The sequence below is a fragment of the Artibeus jamaicensis genome, unplaced genomic scaffold (assembly GCF_021234435.1).
Source record: "Artibeus jamaicensis isolate MK-2021 breed Jamaican fruit bat unplaced genomic scaffold, CSHL_Jam_final scaffold_369, whole genome shotgun sequence".
In the NCBI taxonomy this organism is placed as follows: domain Eukaryota; kingdom Metazoa; phylum Chordata; class Mammalia; order Chiroptera; family Phyllostomidae; genus Artibeus; species Artibeus jamaicensis.
The window spans coordinates 41,245,410-41,263,348 of record NW_026522042.1 but is presented as its reverse complement, the minus strand read 5'-3'; the positions used below and the strand labels follow the sequence as shown (position 1 = coordinate 41,263,348).

At 42.5% G+C, this 17,939-nt stretch overlaps 1 protein-coding gene and 1 non-coding gene across 12 annotated transcripts in view; both read right to left on the bottom strand.

Annotated features, from left to right (window-relative positions):
* The window catches only part of MAST4 (microtubule associated serine/threonine kinase family member 4), a 524,826-nt gene that overhangs the window by 19,826 nt on the left and 487,061 nt on the right, over positions 1-17,939 (bottom strand). For all 11 annotated transcript variants that reach the window (XM_053657255.1, XM_037150788.2, XM_053657256.1 and 8 more), the window contains 8 exons: positions 16,304-16,442; positions 14,790-14,922; positions 13,749-13,914; positions 11,578-11,679; positions 6,204-6,326; positions 5,672-5,784; positions 3,759-3,886; positions 3,180-3,406 (listed from right to left, as the gene is read on the bottom strand). In XM_053657255.1, the coding sequence (XP_053513230.1) occupies positions 3,180-3,406; positions 3,759-3,886; positions 5,672-5,784; positions 6,204-6,326; positions 11,578-11,679; positions 13,749-13,914; positions 14,790-14,922; positions 16,304-16,442 (1,131 nt within the window). The remainder of the gene's footprint in view (positions 1-3,179; positions 3,407-3,758; positions 3,887-5,671; positions 5,785-6,203; positions 6,327-11,577; positions 11,680-13,748; positions 13,915-14,789; positions 14,923-16,303; positions 16,443-17,939) is intronic.
* Positions 1,772-1,931, bottom strand: LOC119053319 (U1 spliceosomal RNA). Its single transcript, XR_005083269.2, has one exon. It is a non-coding gene; the product is annotated as a U1 spliceosomal RNA (small nuclear RNA).

The following is a 17,939-nucleotide window of genomic DNA, read 5'->3' as shown; positions in this document are numbered from 1 at the left end:
ATGCTTATTTCATTTTTACTTCTAAATGCTGTAAGCCTGTACTTTATCATCTACACTATCATCACCTTAAGATATATAATCTATACAGAGGATTTAATAGCATTATAAATGATCCTTTGAAAGACCAGCCAGCACATTTTAAAGTGCTGACCATATGACATTCTTCGCCTTGGAAAGAGTCAGGCTTAATTAGACTGAACTCCCATTTCTGTCACACTGCCACATGTGCACCACTCGACTGCACAGCTGGTCTGGCCCTGGGTCGCGGGAGGTGGCGCAGACTCTGGGTGGGGGTCCAAGCCAAGGGAAGCCTGTGACCTGGGAGAGGGGCTGTGCACGGCGCAGTCACGACCATCTACCGTGCTGTGGGTGTGGGAAAAGACTCGCAGGCCTCCAAGTGACACCCCTCTGACCTGCAAAGGAAGACGATCTTCAGGCAAATACCAACAATCTTTCTCTATGCCCAACTCAGTCTCGCTGAACGGCATACCTATTCCACTCATTCCAAAGGAAGCTCTATTGCTGAAGGACTTGATAAAAAACCACTTCACAAATCAAAAATCTCACCTCAGAAACCTTTAGCTTACTTCTGGGTAAGTTACACATTCCCTTCTCCCTTCTAATTTGGTTTGGGTAAGATCATTGACAAGCATAAAATGAAAAGCTGAATCTCTTTACAGTGAATAATTTGTTGGATGCAATTGAGCACTGTGCCTAAGACGTCACTTTTACTTTTCCCTTTTTCAAATACAATGTAGTCATGAAAAAAGAGAAGCGGGTATAAAGCTATACTTCCCCAAATGCCAGGGTGTGAATATACTGTGTTCTCTTTTTCCATCTCCCCCTGCCTCTCCTGTCTCATTCCGTAGCACTGTACATAAAAGCACACGCTTCTTTTCTGCCAGAGGTGGATAATGTCACCTTAGTGCTCTGGAAATGTCAAGGGTTCTTTCTTTTTGATGGTGGAGCAATATAAAAATCAACAAATTTAATTTTACTACAGTCACGGCTTTCAGATTCCTTAATTACCCTTGGCTAGGAGCAAATCCGCACGTCTCCATTCTGTGCAGCCCGAGGTCTTTGGTTATTTTTAGTGAGCGTGTGGGGGAGCCAGAAAAAAGGTGGTTTAAATCTATTAATCAAAACGCATGGCAGGACCTACGCAAATTTTTTTTTTAATTACGAAAGTCATCTATCAAATGCTTGGACACAATTCCTCTCCCTTTACCTCCCACCTTTCTGACAGTGCGTGGGCTGAGGAGGCTAAGAGACCACCAATAGTTCGCCACATTAAGAATAAATTTAAAATGGAGGTAAATATATTTCATCTGAAGTAAGAAACTAAGAAACAGACAGAGAACTTAGTAAATGAAGATATAAAATTCTGAGGTATCTACACTTGATTTGATCACCGAGGTGAACTAAAAATGGTCAGGAATCCACGATTACTACGTTGTTTCCCCACTATTTCTACACTGTCGCTCTGTTGGCTTCATAGGGTCAGGCCAAACGGAATTATCCTATCAGAAACAGAACTGAGGTGAAGAGAAAAAAGGAAAAAACCAACATTAGTTTTCCCCAGGATAAACCATAAGTGTATATGAAGTTCCTCCAAAGAACCAGATCTTCTTATCGGATTTAGTGTGGTGATGTTGGTTAATAAAATTATACTGGATTCTGGTGTACAACTCTGTAATTCATTATCTGTGTATTACATTGTGTGTTCACCACCCCAAGTCAAGTCTCCCCCCTAGAACCCAACGTTTTCCCCCAGGGAAGAGCACCAACGCAGTCCGCCACTACCACAAACGATGCAGCCGAGTGCCCGTGCTTGGGGAATCGCAGGGGCCGGCACATCCAGAGTGCAATGCACAGGCCTCGCCCCGAAAACCACACCTGTGAGCCTGGCGTCTCCCCTGTCGGGTAGGTGTGAACCAACTTGCTTAATGAGGCTAAAGTAAACCTGGCCTACGAAATCTGTTGTCTTAAAATGATTTTTAAAAGTTGTACACTGGGAATATTTAGTTTAAAAAAATGTTCATGAACCATCTTGGAATATTCATGGTTATCAATAACATATTGCATATAGTTTAAAGAAAACACTAATTATAGAAACCCTAAGCCATATCCATGTTTTATTTTTTTAAAAGCATAAATGTACATTGCTCTGTAGGAGGATTTATGCTGTGCATAAAATTTTTATAAAGCAATAATATTTTAAATGCACTTTAAGGGCTTGCTCTGAGGGAAGTGAAAGGCTGGTGACCTAAGGAGGACACCTCCGTTATTAAGGGCCAGCAAGTATCTGTGATACGTTGAGCATTTAAAAAAACCCAGGAAGACACTGTTCCTGTTGTCAGGAAGGTTACTTCACACCAAAGTAACATTACGAAATGTTCCCACAGAAAAGGCCCAAGCCCCTTGGCTGCCTCTAGAACAATCGAAGTTGTCTCAGGAGTTTCTTGCTCCAGTTGCCCAGGAACCGGGAAGGTAACTCTGGTCCGCAGTGGACTTGTTTCATAGGCACAGAAAACCCCAATCGCACTGTGCTGGTTTTTCTGACTCTCCTCCCAGTCCCAGATGGAAGGAAGAGATCTGTGAAAACCACAGTGGTAAGTGCCTTGCTGCACTCACCGAGAGTCTAGTGTGGAGAGGTTACTGTTATTAGGTTTGGCCCCTTAACAAAAACTAACTCCACGCCGACCACATATTTCAACACAAGAGGGAAAACCAGCTTTCTGCTACACCTTCCAGGTGATTTAAGATATTTTTGAGGGGAATGTTGACCATGCGACTATTTGATGCTGTCCCTTACTCCTGAGTTAGCTGCAACCCCACCAGACATGCCTTTGCACCCACAACAGCGAACGTGTCTCCTTAGTGTGTTCCGTAGGTCGCCAGAGGATCCCACTGAAACCCAGCCGTGAAAGCTAAGGCGGGCTCTCGGGTTGACTTGAAGCATGAATGGGTTTGTTGCGTGGCCATGCACTCAGGAGGGATCTGAGACATCTGATCTTACTTTTTAGGAGCTCATTCCCCCAGCTCAAGAAGTTGGAGTCTAGCAGCATAAAATGCTGTACCATCATCCACACCTGGCTAGGCCACCAGCTGCAGGACTCAGCACCCACAGCCACTCCTGAAATCATGTCTGGGTGGCAGGTACCACCTCCAGGGCTTACCTGACAGGGTGGAGCTGCTGATGGTGCTGGCTGGGGTGGTGACCTCAGGCTCCTCCTGAGCACACTCAGCAGGAGGCAGGGCCGGCTTTTCTGGTTCCTCTCGGAGGTCCCCGGGGCAGGGAGGGGCTTCTGCCTCTGCTGAAACAGCCAGCTTGGGAAGCAGGCCAGAACTGAGTTTACGTCTGTTGCTTTCAGTATCTGAAGAGTTGGATGTGGATAACTGTTGCCTTAATGGAAAGCAAAAACAAAGTCATATGTACATACATACCAGGAAACTGCTCGGGGTGAATTTTGTAAGAAACCACACCAAAAATGGAACTTAGTTAATTAAGCTTGACCAAGATTCGCCTAGTGCAGTGGTTCTCTAACTGGTCTGCAGACCCACAGATCAGCATCGCCTGGGAACTGGGCAGAGGCCCACTCTAGGCCCCCATCCCAGATCTGAGGATCAGACACCCGAGGACGGCCCCCCATCCTGTGTTTTTATGGACCCTCCCGGCGACTCCGACGAGCACTCAGGTTTAAGAACCACTGCTCCAAGAGCCACTGCTTATATTTCTTAACAGGCATTTCACATACATCTCAGAATATTCCGAGCTCCAGCTCAATGTCTCCGTGGATGGTAGAGTTGTGCTTCTGGTTTTGTCCCCGGGGTCTTCCTTCCCTTCTCCTGGGTTCTGAGTTATGGGATCTCTGCTGCTGAAAACCTGGAATGCAAAAAGTCAGTGCTTGCTGGTATCTTCTTAGAGGTGTCTGTCAGGAAAAACATCCAAATCTTGGAAGAAAAGCCTGACAGTATGACTAAAGTTTGAACTGGGGGCTGAGTCTAGAAGGTACTTTCTAATGCTGTTTACTTGAGTCCTGAAAGGAGTGGTCGATGTATAATTTTTTTTTTCTTTCAGAGTGGGAAGCTAGGAACTCATCACTCTCTCACCGTATCTTGTAATGAACTTTGTATCTGCAAACAAAATCTATAGTGGTGTTGGGGTTTCTAGGCCTGGGGATCAATGCGCATCTTAGATTACTTTTTAACCATGAAGTCAATCAGAAAAAGTCAGAAAAAGATTTAATGGCCACCAGTTAGTGGTGGGAAGGAGAAAATGAATTGGAATTGAGTGCAAAGAGAAGAATAAATTATCTGTTTCAGATGTGTGTGTGTGGGGGGGGGCAGGGAGGGAGGCGATATGCAGTCCGTATTTGGTTGTGAGTCAGAGGTATCTGTTTGGCTTGTAAATTACATACACAGAGAGGCAGCTTTGTTGTTGATACTGGGATTTCTGAAGGGCGTCAGAGCTCTGCTATCCCACGGGAAAGATAGAAGGTGGACCAGGAAGCTGAGAGGCCAGTCCAGGAAGCATTTCCTACAGCCCGACCCAGCCTTTTGCTGCTCTCAGGGATATGGCCCTCAGACCGCCTGTCTCTACTGGGGTTGGCAGGAAAGTAGCTGAAGAACACGAGGCAGCACGGAGGAAACAGAGTTTAGGGGCCAGCTTTTCTAGAGCAGACAATAGGTGCTGGGGAAAACCAGCACTCGGTGATGTCAACACTCAGGCCCTGGCTCCAGGGCACTTGCCACCACGCCCTCCAGGGAAATTCCCTGCCTCTCCACATCCTTTCTATAAACAGGGAGAGCTGTGCTGGCCAGTTGGCGGATGCATTTTAGGTAGTCACTCAGAGAAAGGCACAGTAAGCACTACAGAAGAGCCAAATAGCAATCGTGTGAAATGCCATGGCAACGGCCAGTGCGTAGCTACTGAAAATGGCAAAGGGAGGCAGGATGCCTTCGCGGTTCATCTCCACCTTCCCAGGGCCCTGCTGCCCCGTCTCACAAACACCAGCCTTCTTTGTTTTGATTGCTTGTTTTCATCTTACCACTGTGAATAAAAAGCAGCATCTTTCTCAAACATCAATTTATTATCTTCTACCAGGTCTGAAATGCTAGTTTCACTTCCTACTGCTTCTTTAAAATAACTTACATTTTCTATCATTGGTTACCAGACTTTCAAATTCCACAATCAACTATCCCCAGTGGTCTCAGCCTATGTCAAGGACTAAGCCTGGTTCCTCGTGTTGGAATCCACGTAATGCTAGAAGGCTCCGCACACACTGAGCCCGACATTCTTCCTTACACCATGACAGAAAGGGGGGGGCGCGCCTCCGCTGCCAGGGCACGCAGGGCAAAGGCAGCATATATACTGCTGCAATGTACTCGAACACACAGGAGTAGCAAGTCTGTGTCTCCAAGAAAAAATAGAGGACGCTACAGAGAATAAAACAGAGGAATACACTCCTGAGAGACAGGGACTCTGGACTATGAACGTGTAGGAGCACCTTCCCTAAACAAGAAGGGGTTTTAAGTACAGGGATTCCAAGCTCCAAAATACTGTAGGTGACTTTTGTAATTGTGTCCAGCTGTTTAGGGGTACCAACCACCTAGCCAGTGGCAGAGCCCCTCAGAGAGCCCCCGTATGTCTAGACCACATTTCACTTACCTTTGAGAACCTATGTGAACACGAGGAAAACTGCCTGATTTCCACGTTAAAGTCTTCATCATTGGTGTCATCTTCTTCCTCAGTCTCCATGTGATGATACTTCTCTGACCGAGCTACAGAGAAATGTTTGGGAACAGCTCCAATTACTCAGGATTTCAGCTTTTAATTTTATTATTTTAATTATCAGTTTCTGTATCAGAGCAACATTACGATTAAGAACTCATAGGTTCTAGCCCTGGCTAGTGTGGCTCAGTGGATTGAACACCAGACTGCAAAACAAAGAGTCACGGGTTCAATTCCCAGTCAGAGCACATGCCTGGGTTGCAGGCCAGGTCCCCAGTAGGGGGCACATGAGAGGCAACCACACATGATGTTTCTCTCTCTCTTTCTCCTTCCCTTCTCCTCTCTCTAAAAATAAATAAATAAAAATCTTAAAAAAAAAAACCCGACAACTCATAAGGTCTAGACTGGAAGGTTCTATGAAAGGTAGAGGTAATTTTCTGTAATGTTTTATGTCAGATAATGCACATACTATCAAAATAACTTGTGTCATCTTCAGATTCCAGTTGGGGAATAAATTCTGCCTTCTGTCTCAGCAAACTGTTCCAGTCCAAAGAACGGAAGAATCGGTGCTGTTTGACTTCGTATGCACCACCTGGGGACAGGGAAGAGGGATGGTGAGAACAGAGGGAAAAATGTTACACTATCCTCCAAGTAAAGGTAAACAATCGTCTTTTATGACCCCCCCAAAAATCAACAAAAATAAAGAAGTCATGGACATCTTACTTTTTCATTCTATAACTGAAACACCCCAAAATCTATCCCATAATTTATCAGCAGATTCGATTTTGCTAAAGGCAGTTGCTATGACACAGTGCTTCACTGTTCATTTTTCCAAGGCTTTTTCCATTTTTCAGAGGTTAATGATGTGGCCCCTTAAAATCCCATTATGCTGAACCTGGGGACATGGACACAGCGGGTTGGTCCAAAGCACACTCACGCATTATAGACCCAAAGGAATTATAACAAGGCCCAAAATGCGTTTACAGAAATATTTCCCCTGGAGGTTGGGCTAATAAAGACGATTTTTTCCTAAATAGTATATAGTGGTTGCCATTCAATTTTATTGGATCGCTCATTAACATAGGTAGGAATTAGATTCTGTGGATTACAGAATCTTAACTAAGAAATGGTCAAACCTGTTTGACAGATTTATAATGTATGGAATAAAAAAATCAGTCACGAATTTTTAGGCTTCTTTCTGCCAATTCAGCATGATAGTACAATTCAGTGATATGTTTTTAATTCAGTTCATGATTTTAAAGAGTGACATTACACTATGCCCCATGTGAAGAGAAGGAGGTGCAAATTCTAAAATCCAGGCCCCAGCCCGGACACAAACACACACACTGTTGATAAGGGAGATGAGGCAGAATCAACCCTGAAAAACCACTAGAAGAGACAGCTTTCTCCCAAGACTAATACCAGGTTCTAATCAGCCTCCCTGCCAGGAGGTGCCCCTCCAGGTGTGATATAAATTCCTCTTTAATGCAGCTGTGACCCATGCTTCCCATCCTGTCCTCAGCAGGCCACAAAGGGAATAGAATGAGAAATGCAAGCTGAATGAAAAATGGGCGTGCAGCGTGGAGTGGGGCAGCTCTCTGTGGTTTGAGTGCGGCTCTGTTCCCGGCAGTCTCCTCCAGCCCACGGCGCAGGTCAGAGCTCTAAACCCAGCCAGGGGAAACTTGAGTTCTGAAAACAATGAAGTGGAGAGAAAAGGGCAAAGGAGAAAAGCCACCCCCCAAAAGTGAGAATAGATTCTTCGTTACAAAGCATCTGATTAGAACCTTTATCCGGGGTCCTACCCAGGCACTCTGAGTGTTCACAGCACAAGTCTGAAGTCTAACACTGGTGACGATGGCTAGAGTATTAGCAGCTGTCATTTGAAGGCTGACAAGTATTGCACTGGATGCTACAGGCGCTGTGCTTCCTTTATTAAATCATTGAAAGTAACCCCACAGAGTAGGCATTATCAACTCCATTTGTAGGTGGGGAAACTAAGAATAAACAACAGAGCATGCTGGACCACGATCCCCCAGTAAGTAAGGTTTAGAGGACTGAGCAAGGTCTGTCTAAAAACGCTCACGTCCATCCCCTGTACCCTAATGCCATACACCCTATGAGGGAGAGCATTTTTTTTTAGTTCAGATCATACCCTGCCATCTTTCTTGTATTGATTTGCAGAAGGACTTGCACCTGCCAGTACTGGAGAATTGAGCTGAACAACCAACTCCTGAGGGTATTCGCCTGGCACCTTTGCACAGTCCGACTCCTGTCCTCTGAGCATCCAAACTCTCATCCAGCCCCATCAGAGTCCCCAAACGCAGCCGCCAGTGACTTCCTCTTCTAGCACTCTTATCTCAGAGAAGTTAAAGGGCTTAAATATTTATCTATCCAACTTGCTTGAGGTGTCAATGGCACTGAGGTCCAAAGAGTAGAGCTGCAATGACTGGCATTCCAGAAGATACTCACAGGGCCACATCCAGTGGCAGGTCTGATAGTCTGAGGTCACTTAACTTCACCCAGAAAAGCACAGTTCTCTAGAGCCACAGGCTCGAACAGCACTTCTGAATTGCATCCAGTGTCTGATTCTTCACTCCCCTGCCTGCCACCCTTTGAAACACAAGTTGGTGCAACTATATGACAAATGGGTCCTCCCCAAGGAGTCCCAGCCAACTGCTGACCCAGCTCACATTTCTCACCCTTTGGCATTTGGGCCCCACTAAGAAAAGGTTGCTTATCCCCGGGTCTTGTTTCTCATGTACCTCTGCAGAGATGGAAACAAAAAAATTAAAAGGACACACTGGGGGAAAATGATCTGTGGGCTAAAGTGTTGGTATAAAAAGGTCAACGGCATCATGAACCAAATGCGAATCAGCAGACACAGGAACCATGTAAATGACAGCTCTCGTAGGAATTCACTGGGTAGAGAGGGGAAGCCAATTACTTTTTCAGCTCCTATTATGTACTAAGTTAATGTACTAGACACCCTGACAAACCTGTTTGCACTCAGTCCTCACAATAACCCTGTGAGGTACATAACGTGCCCACTTTCCTAGATTACAAAATGAAGACTCAGGGAAATGAAGAAAGTACTCCAGCACATGGTGAAAAGTACATGGTGCAGGGGTGGGAGCCAGTCACGTCTGAGCAGCTCTAAGGTCCAATGGGCCAGGCTGCCACTCAACACTCTACAAGTTCAAAAGTGCAGTTCAAGTACAACAAGTTCCCAAATTGCAAGTTATGCTTTGGCACTAATGTTCTCCCTTGAGTTTTTTCTCTCCTTTCATGGAAGTTTCTTAAACATCCATTATGTTCTTCACACTCCTTTTCTCAGCCTCTCTAGTCTCTCGGGCAACTGTGCATTCGCACATTTTCACAGTGCATTATTTTGCTGCTAAATATGCATTAAATCCAAAATGCTGTCATTGGAAGCAGCACGACAGGCCGGAGGGACTCTCAGCCTCATTCTGAGCCCTACTGGGACCTGTCGCGTTGGCCCTGCCTGTTTGGCAAGCACTTGCTGACCACACTAAGAGCTCGAGGAGGGTTTTTCAAACGTCTCTTCTGAGCCTGAGCTACATATTTGTTTCTCAAACTGTCAAACCTGAAAAGACCGAAAGTAGCAGTCAAGGAGAAAATGTCGGGACAGATGACTTGCAGCATATAACATCCATCAGGAATCCAAGTATTCTTAGAGGAGGGAAATGGGCAGAACAGTAAGTGGGAAAACTCTCCAAACTGACATGCGAACACAGAAGAGAAAAAGACCCTTTAGAAGTGGTGGGCTGATTCTAATACAATTTTAGTCAGACCTGAGGACAACACTTCTCTGGGACAGTCGGTTTGGACGTGTAAATGGATCCTCGTACTGTTGCTGGGCAAGCTTAAGATGCCATTGCTTCTCCTATCTGGCTCAAGTGAGTAAAAATCACGCCTCAAAACTCTACCCCATACAGAACCTTGACGCCAATTCTTTGACAGCTACTCTTAGGTGTTGAACCATAAAGCAAATCTGTCTGCAGTCCTAGAAGGTGGGAAGTAACAAGTTTGCTAGTCACTTCAGAGAAGGGGAAAACCAATTAGAGAAGAAATGTGAAGTGCTCTGTTCAAAGAGCTCAACTGCCTCAAAAGTTGGGGTACTGCCACCTTTTCTGTACCTCACCTGTCCAAAGGGGAAAACACGACACGACACCTGCAGAAAGTTAAAACGACCATGCCAGCAGCAGCAGTGTCACACTTGGTTCTCAGGGCCACAGTGGGTGATCTTCTATCCCCGCACGATCCTAGGGGGTGGTGGAGGTACGTGCTTCGTTTCACAGAGGGGGACACGAGGCGCAGAAAGGGGAATAACTCGCCTTGGTCACACAGCTGAGATTTACACTCAATCTGACTCCAGCATTTGGGCCCTTACCTGCCACTGATACTGCCTTTTCTAGTTCAAGGCACACTCATCCACTAAAAAAGGCAAAGAGACACATGGGACTCCAGTACGAGGCTCAACTCCAAACAGTTTTCCCAATTAAGCCTTGATTTTAAACTGATTCTCTAACTCAAAGTCTGCAAGACTTTTCTGTAAAGAGCCAAACGGTAAATGTCTTAGGCTTTATGGGCCATACAGTCTGTCATGACTACTCAGCCCAGCATGAAGGCAGCCACAGACAATATGTGAATGCATGGTGTTGCTGCGTTTCAATAAATCTTTATGTACAAAACAAAGATTTGGCCCATGGGTCTTAATGCATCATCATCAACTCTAGCAGTGTAGCATTCCATACTTACACAAGAGCAGAACTCTCCAACTAGAGAAGCTATAGACAAATGTGGAGAACAATGTAAGATAAATATTTGGAGCTGTTGCAAATGGTCTTTGTCTAGGATAAAAGGAGGGAGAGCCTCATTTCTTCCATATTTTCTGATATTTCAGTTAAAATGAAGTAGAATGAAACAGCTCAGTAAACGACCCATCACAATTACTGATGGAAACTGTGAATACTGTCTGCAGTGTGTGTGTTATATGTGCTTATATTTAATATTTAGTCTCATCTATAAAAATCCACATTATGGGGCAGGCTGGAACTCTTATCTTGGGATCTCTAAGTCTGTTTATTCAGAATATAAGGAAAAAAAAGGAAAAGAGGAATCAGAAATAAAAAAAACAATAGCAGAACTGTCAGGAAAAATAGTCAGCAACTAATAAATCGATTATCTCCTTACTCCTAAAAGTCAATAGTTTCTATCCTCTTTCTCGGGCCTTGGTGCTGATCACCAGGATGCAAGAGTGAGCTTCTACCCCAGGCATTCATGTTTAGTAACTGGTTCAAGAACTGATAACCCATGTCAAAGCCTGGAGACAGTGACATGCTGGGTCAAATTTTTCTGGGAATATAGATGAAAAAAATTAAAATAAAAATCAACCCCCAAACAAAAAAGTTCCACGTCTCTAATCCTCTGTTTCAAATTATTTAAGATGCATACTTTTCAGGACAAAAGAGTTATATGGCCCTTGAGGTTTTCTTCCAGATAAATTTTATTTATTGAAACAAATTAATAATTTGTTTTGCAAAACAAAACAAAATAAACAAAAGCAAACAAAAAACCCCAAACCCACAACAACAACAAAAAGAACAAAAACAAACAAATAACACCACCCAATGTTCCTAGTATGTGTGCTGTGAACCGAAAAAATATCAAAATACTGCTGTTATAATGATTTGTGGTCATGTTCTACATCAATTAACAGATGCTTCCTAAGCCAAAAAAAAAAAAGGGACAAACAGAAACCTGAGTGTCCCACACAAACATTATTTCTTGCACATTAGCAAAAGGACAGCACATGCTCTAACCTGTCCCCAGTCTCTCCAGAGGATTCTGCCGCAGAAGCAAGGTGATCAGGTCCTGGGCATCGGGTGGTGGCGCCTCGTCCTTCTCAGGCCAGTTGATCTCATCTAGGAGGAAGGGAAGCAGTTGACAACTTTATTGCTCAAATGGTGGTCCATGTCCCGACAGCACGGCCGTCCCCTGGGAGCTGGTTGGAAATGCAGATCTTGGGCCCCACCCAGACCCACTGAATCAGAAAATGCATTTTAAACAGGATCTTCAGTTAATTTCTGGGCTCATGCAAGTTTTAAAAGCATTGTTCCACAAGACATGAATAGCACAGCCTGGAAGGCGGCAGGGAGAAACTATTTCAGTAAGTGTTATCTATCATTTGCCTTTTTGACTCATTTTCCTTTGGCAGAGTTGGCTCTCGACAAATTGATCTATCTAATTAATAAAAGGACATGACATAGGAGAGACTCTCAACACCTGTATTTTAGGTGCTCACCCATCCAGGGATCAGCGGAATAAGACTTTCTCTATTTTCCTCAGCCATACAGTTCTGCAGCTCCAAGAAGCAAGAAGTACTTTTATAAAAAATAGCTATTTCTAGCCTTGACTGGTGTGGCTCAGTGTGTCAGGTGTCATCCCACAAAGCGAATGGCTGCTGGTTTGATTCCCAGTCAGGGCATACGCCTGGGTTGCAGGCTCTGTTCTCAGCCAGGGAACATGTGAAGACACTTCATTGATGTTCCTCTCTCACATCAATGTTTCTCTTCCTCTCTTTCTCCCTCCCATTCCCTCTCGCTAAAAATAAATAAATAAAATCTTTTTAAAAAAATAACAATTTCTAGAGACAAAGGAAAGGTCAAAATGCTAATCCTAAAGAAAAAAAATCCAAAGTAATCATAGTAATGGAAGTCTTTAAAATCTGTCATAAATATTAGAATATGTTCTACATTCTGAAGGAGTTTGCCTGAAGATAGGTGTGCATGCTTGTGTATATGGAAATGCAATAAAAACATGAATTATTTCTGTGTGCGCCTGCCTCTAGCTTCCTCTCCTGCACTTTAAATCTGATTTGGAAAGTAAAACATGAATATGCATCTGAGCCGTAAGGCACCGAGAACAAAGCCAGCATTTGCTGCTTGTGTTAATTAAACAGTTGATTCCTCTTGCCATTTAGGTCTTGGCATATCAGAAAACAGCCTAGTTATAAATCCATAAACAGCTCAGATATTGTATAAAAGGGTTATTCACTGCAGGCAACTCACAAATCTATTTTGTTAAAGTTTACAAATATGTCTGACTTGCAAAGTCAGTGACAGAAAATAATGCTGTGGTTAAAGGGCTCCAGAATGAATTTTTCCTACTTCCACTGTTGGATCCCATGAGCCAGCCCAGCCCAGAATAGACGAGAAGTAGGTAATGGAGATATCAGTAATCACTGACAAACTTTGAGACAGGGAGGTCTTTCTGATCTATGCTTAGGGGAAATCTATAAAAACAGCAGGTAGGGTAGTAATAGAGGCTATTTAATTATCATCTAGTTTTGCCAGAAGCTACATAACAATAGTTAGGGTCAGCTTGCAGGGTAAGATCTAAAGGTTACTGAATTTTAAATGAAAGATGAACAGCTGTTACAAAAATAACATTACACCATAACAACTACCAATGAAATCATTAACAATCTGTGGATTAAATTTGCTTCCTGCCCACTGTCATTATTTATTATTTGGTAGACATTTGTTTTAGGATTTATTACACTTTTGTTAATTTCTTCATTGTGCCTTTAGCCATTTTTCCATTTATGTAAATGTTACCCACATTAACCTTCTCTTCCCTGGTGCAACTTTGCTATTATGGAAAGGAAGACTGGACAGCAATGAACTCATTTGCAAGTCCCACACTGATTTGTTTTACAGAAAGAACAAAGCATAAAAACTGGTTATATTGCCAGTACACTTCCAAATTCCGTGTTAACAAAACCTACTCAGAGCAATTTTCAACCCATATTGCTCTCTTGGTATTATGCAAGCCAGCTATGCACTATGATGAGTGAGTTCTTTTAATTTGTTGGCCAAACTGTTTGATAAAGGTTAACATTTCAGTAGTAAATATGGTGATAACTTCATAAAATTACATTAAATAGCTGCCCCCCAAGAGTGGCTTAAAGATGACTCCTGGTGATATTTACCACTGATGACTTGTCCAAATAGCTCTTCTGGAGTGTCCCCAAAGAATGGCACGCATCCAACCAGAAACTCATAGAGGATAATCCCCATGGCCCACCAGTCCACAGGCTTCCCGTAGCCCTGCCTCAGAATCACTTCTGGTGCAATGTATTCGGGCGTGCCGCACACCTGAAGACCAATGCAACAGCAGAATAATTGCAATATTAGACATAAATTAAAATGAGCAAGGAGGCTAAACATCAATTATCTTGCCTAGAGTGCACCTGCTCAACCACATGCAACCACATGGACAAGAAATTTAAAAACAGCAATTCTAAATCAGCATCCCAACTACTAAAGGCCGTTAATTATATAAATACCAAAGAAAGGAAGTTTAAAATTCTACTCTAATGTCAAACTATCTGTAATGTGTCACTTCAAATCGATCACGTGACGCTGTTTGGTAGTTTTACTTATTTTACAGCATTAGAAACGCTTGTAATTCTTAAGTTTAAAATAGCGTATTTTTTATCTGTCACTTTCAGAGATAGTTTTAGCATTTCTACGGCTAAAATATATTTACACCCTGGCTACTTCATAAAAGCATGACAGTTGAGATGTGTTTACCTTAAGCAACCTTACAGTGAACAGATTGTGGGCACATGGTAATGAGGCGTGTTTAAAGGGAAATGGGCCATGGCTCGGATTTTAGCGCCCGCGATGGCACAATGCATCATGAGTTTCTCGAGTGCTCTACTGAGACTCCTGAATTCCTTACAAAAACAGTTTTCCATTTGTCTCTCTCATACTCTCACTTGTGTGCAATTAGGTCGTTTGTCTTGCTAATAGACCATAATATTGGGGGAGGAATGTGAAGGAACGGACAGTTCAGAGAGGCCCAGGGAGAAAAATGGAGGCAATTTGCACTTTATTAAATGTAAGGCTTATACAGACATCTAAACCCCAGTACTAATGGGAAGATGGCCTGCACAAGTCAATTCTGAAGTTCACTGGCAATATCGTACTCGGTATTTCTCCACAGACCGCACAGCACGCAAGCTTACCTGTTTGTCTAGGAATTCTCGGGCATCCTTCTCAATGTGACCCTCATAAAGATTGGTAGTCATGCTCATTAGTCCCACCTTGGATAATCCAAAATCTGTCAGCTTTATGTGCCCCATGGAGGTGACCAACAAACTATGAAGCAGAAGGATATGTATTACAACACTCGCTGTGAATTTCATTCTCAGGTTTTTTTTTCTTTCTTTCTTTCTTTTTTATTAGCTCTCTCCCTCCTCTCTTGTCAACTGTAAAACTATTTAGTATATAGGTGTCAGCTTTATTAGAAACCCAGCCTGGAAAGAGAGGAAGTCATACGAAGATGTCAAATACTTCCATCTGGCAACTCAGAGTAATTCACAAGGGAGGGCCAGTGCCTGGGCCCCACTAATCTCGGCTGGGGCAGCCACATACAATGTCATCTGTAATCTGAAACTCTTAGAAGACTTCCAGTGTGGCACTCAGACATCTATTTTCAGAGTAAGAGAACAGAAGAAAAAGGGCTACCGATAATACAGCATGTCACACATCAGGAACTAAGATAAGCAACCCATCTGTGACTCAAACAAGACATAAGAAACTTGGACAGGAAAATGTAGAATTATTTAAAATTTCAGCTTTTGGCTTGAATTTAAATTTCCACTCATTAAGCACAAAACCTACATTTCTTCTACATACAACAAATTCACATTTGACAACTTTATAAAGTTTTATTTTAAAAACATTTTTCATTTTAGGGAAAAAAATCAAAATTTTAATTAATTAAAAATTAAAGGTCTAAACAGTTGGGCAGGAAAGCTACTGAAAGGCAATAGGTTAAAATTTTATTAGTTGCCTTTGCTTGACAATGTTGTACATTACCAAAGATATTTAAAGAAAAATATTTTTTGCACTTCCCCAATTTTTTGGAATGAACATGACTTAAACTTATTACATAATTTTCTGTACTCATAAAAGGTATACATATTAACATGTAACCCATTTAGAGGCTTTTCAAATTAGTAGAGAAAGCATGAAACATTGAATAAGCAGTGTCAAGATGAATAGCTAGTCATTTAGAGAAAAATTGTCTATCTGTATCTCAAATCAGGTACCATAATGAACTCTAGATAGACCAAAATTTTAAAAATTAAATTATGAGTAAAATAGAATATAATATCAAGCACATCATTTTTCAGAAGGGACGGATTACCTAAGTACAGTACCAAATGCAGAAACTATCCAGAACACTAATAACAGTTAATGTAGCTATTCAAGAGCTTATATAACAAAGAGTTTTGAAAAAATTAACTAACCTTGGCTTTATTATCATTCTTTTTTTCCATTTCCTATAAGCTATCATTATAAGCACCACGACCTTTAAAGAAGTAGCATATATACCATTAAAATAACTCATTTGGGGACACTATGGGAAGATTTTAAAATGTGTAAAACACTATTAAAAGAAAATAGTTTATAGACCTAAGAAAACTTCTATATTTGTGTAAAAAGGAAAGACGCATTTCATCAGCGTACATACTTGTCTGGTTTCAAATCCCTGTGCACAATCCCATAATTATGCAGATATTCCAAGGCCAGGACTGTCTCAGCAAAGTACATCCTGGCCATATCAACAGGGAGAGGACCCATGTTCTTCATTAAGGTAGCACAGTCACCCCCTGTAAAACATACAAAGAAGATGGAGCGGGTACAGCATCAGCTAGGGTTGAAGATGACCATCAGTTTGGACTGCAGAACTTCAAAGCCGAACGGCCTTTACCCACAGACACAGCATATCACATTCATAAGTGGAGACTGTGTATTAAGTAATCATGCTTCTGATTAAGATATGGTGTGGAGAAAATACAGATTTTGTTCTTAATTCAAGAAGCAGTATTCAGAAGAGAGCAGGTTTGGTTCTGACGTGGAAATGAAGTTTGAAAAACTGCTGCCATAATTTTAGCAACATGGCGAGAATTTAAAATATGCCATTACAAAACATGATTCTGGAATCAGGCTGCCCAAGTTCGAACCCTAGCCTCTGGCTGTTACAGGTGAGGAGATCGTAGGGAAACTCGTCTTGGTTCTTGCACCATTAATATCAGGATAATAATAGTGCCATTCCTCTTAGAATTATTATGAAGATTAAATGAGGTAATTTGTGTAAAGATCTAAGGATACTGCCAAGACACATTAAACACATGATAAATGTCAATGGTGAAAATAGCCACAACAATGGTTAGTAAAGCAAAGTACTGGCGTGGTGGAAAGAACAACGGGTGGCAATCAGGCAAGCTATGCTTCTGTCTGACATCTACCACGAAATATCTAGTAGGTCTCCCCCTTCTTAGGACTCAGTTCACTCATCTGCAAAATAAAATGGTTGAACTAAATGATATTTAGTGTTTCTTCCAGTTTTATCGTTTTGAGATTCCGTTCAAACAATTACGAGAGCTTAAATTAGATGCTTTAAAAATTGTTTTGGCCCTGGCTGGCGTAGCTCAGTGCATTGAGCACGGGCTGTGAACCAAAGGGTCGCCGGTTCAATTCCCAGCCAGGGCACATGCCTGAGTTGCGGGCCAGGTCCCCAGTGGGGGCCACATGAGAGGCAACCACACATTGATGTTTCTCTCCCTCTCTCTCTCCTTCCCTTCCCCTCTCTAAAAATAAATAAATAAAAAATCTTTAAAAAAAATTGTTTTGGCCCTTGGTGATCAATTCATTTTATTGACTGTTTAGGTCAACAACCCACAGACACTTAAACATTCACAAATTTCATGTAAAACTGATGAAAATAAAATTACTTGGAGCACCTAACAGACCACAAACAAAAAAGGCTAGATTTTCTTGAATCATTTAAATATCCCCTTTCCCCTAACTCATTTTTAATTTCCTACCATAAACCAGAAAGGATATACCTTTCTTTTTGAAAGTGCATTTATTACAGCTGGGAATAGTGAAACAAGGAAGGACTGAGGACAGAGAAAGCAACAGGAGAAAGCCCAGGCAGGGCTGCTTTGGCTCACTGAGAAATAAAGGCACAGTGACAGAAGTGAGCCAAGGTGGAGCTGCTGTCAGCTCACTGAGAAATCAGAGAAAAAGGGCCTTGCAGGCGGGTTCAAGGGGTTAGCCCGGGATGAGCTGCCCCTGCCCATTGCCCCCCTGGTTGCAAGTCT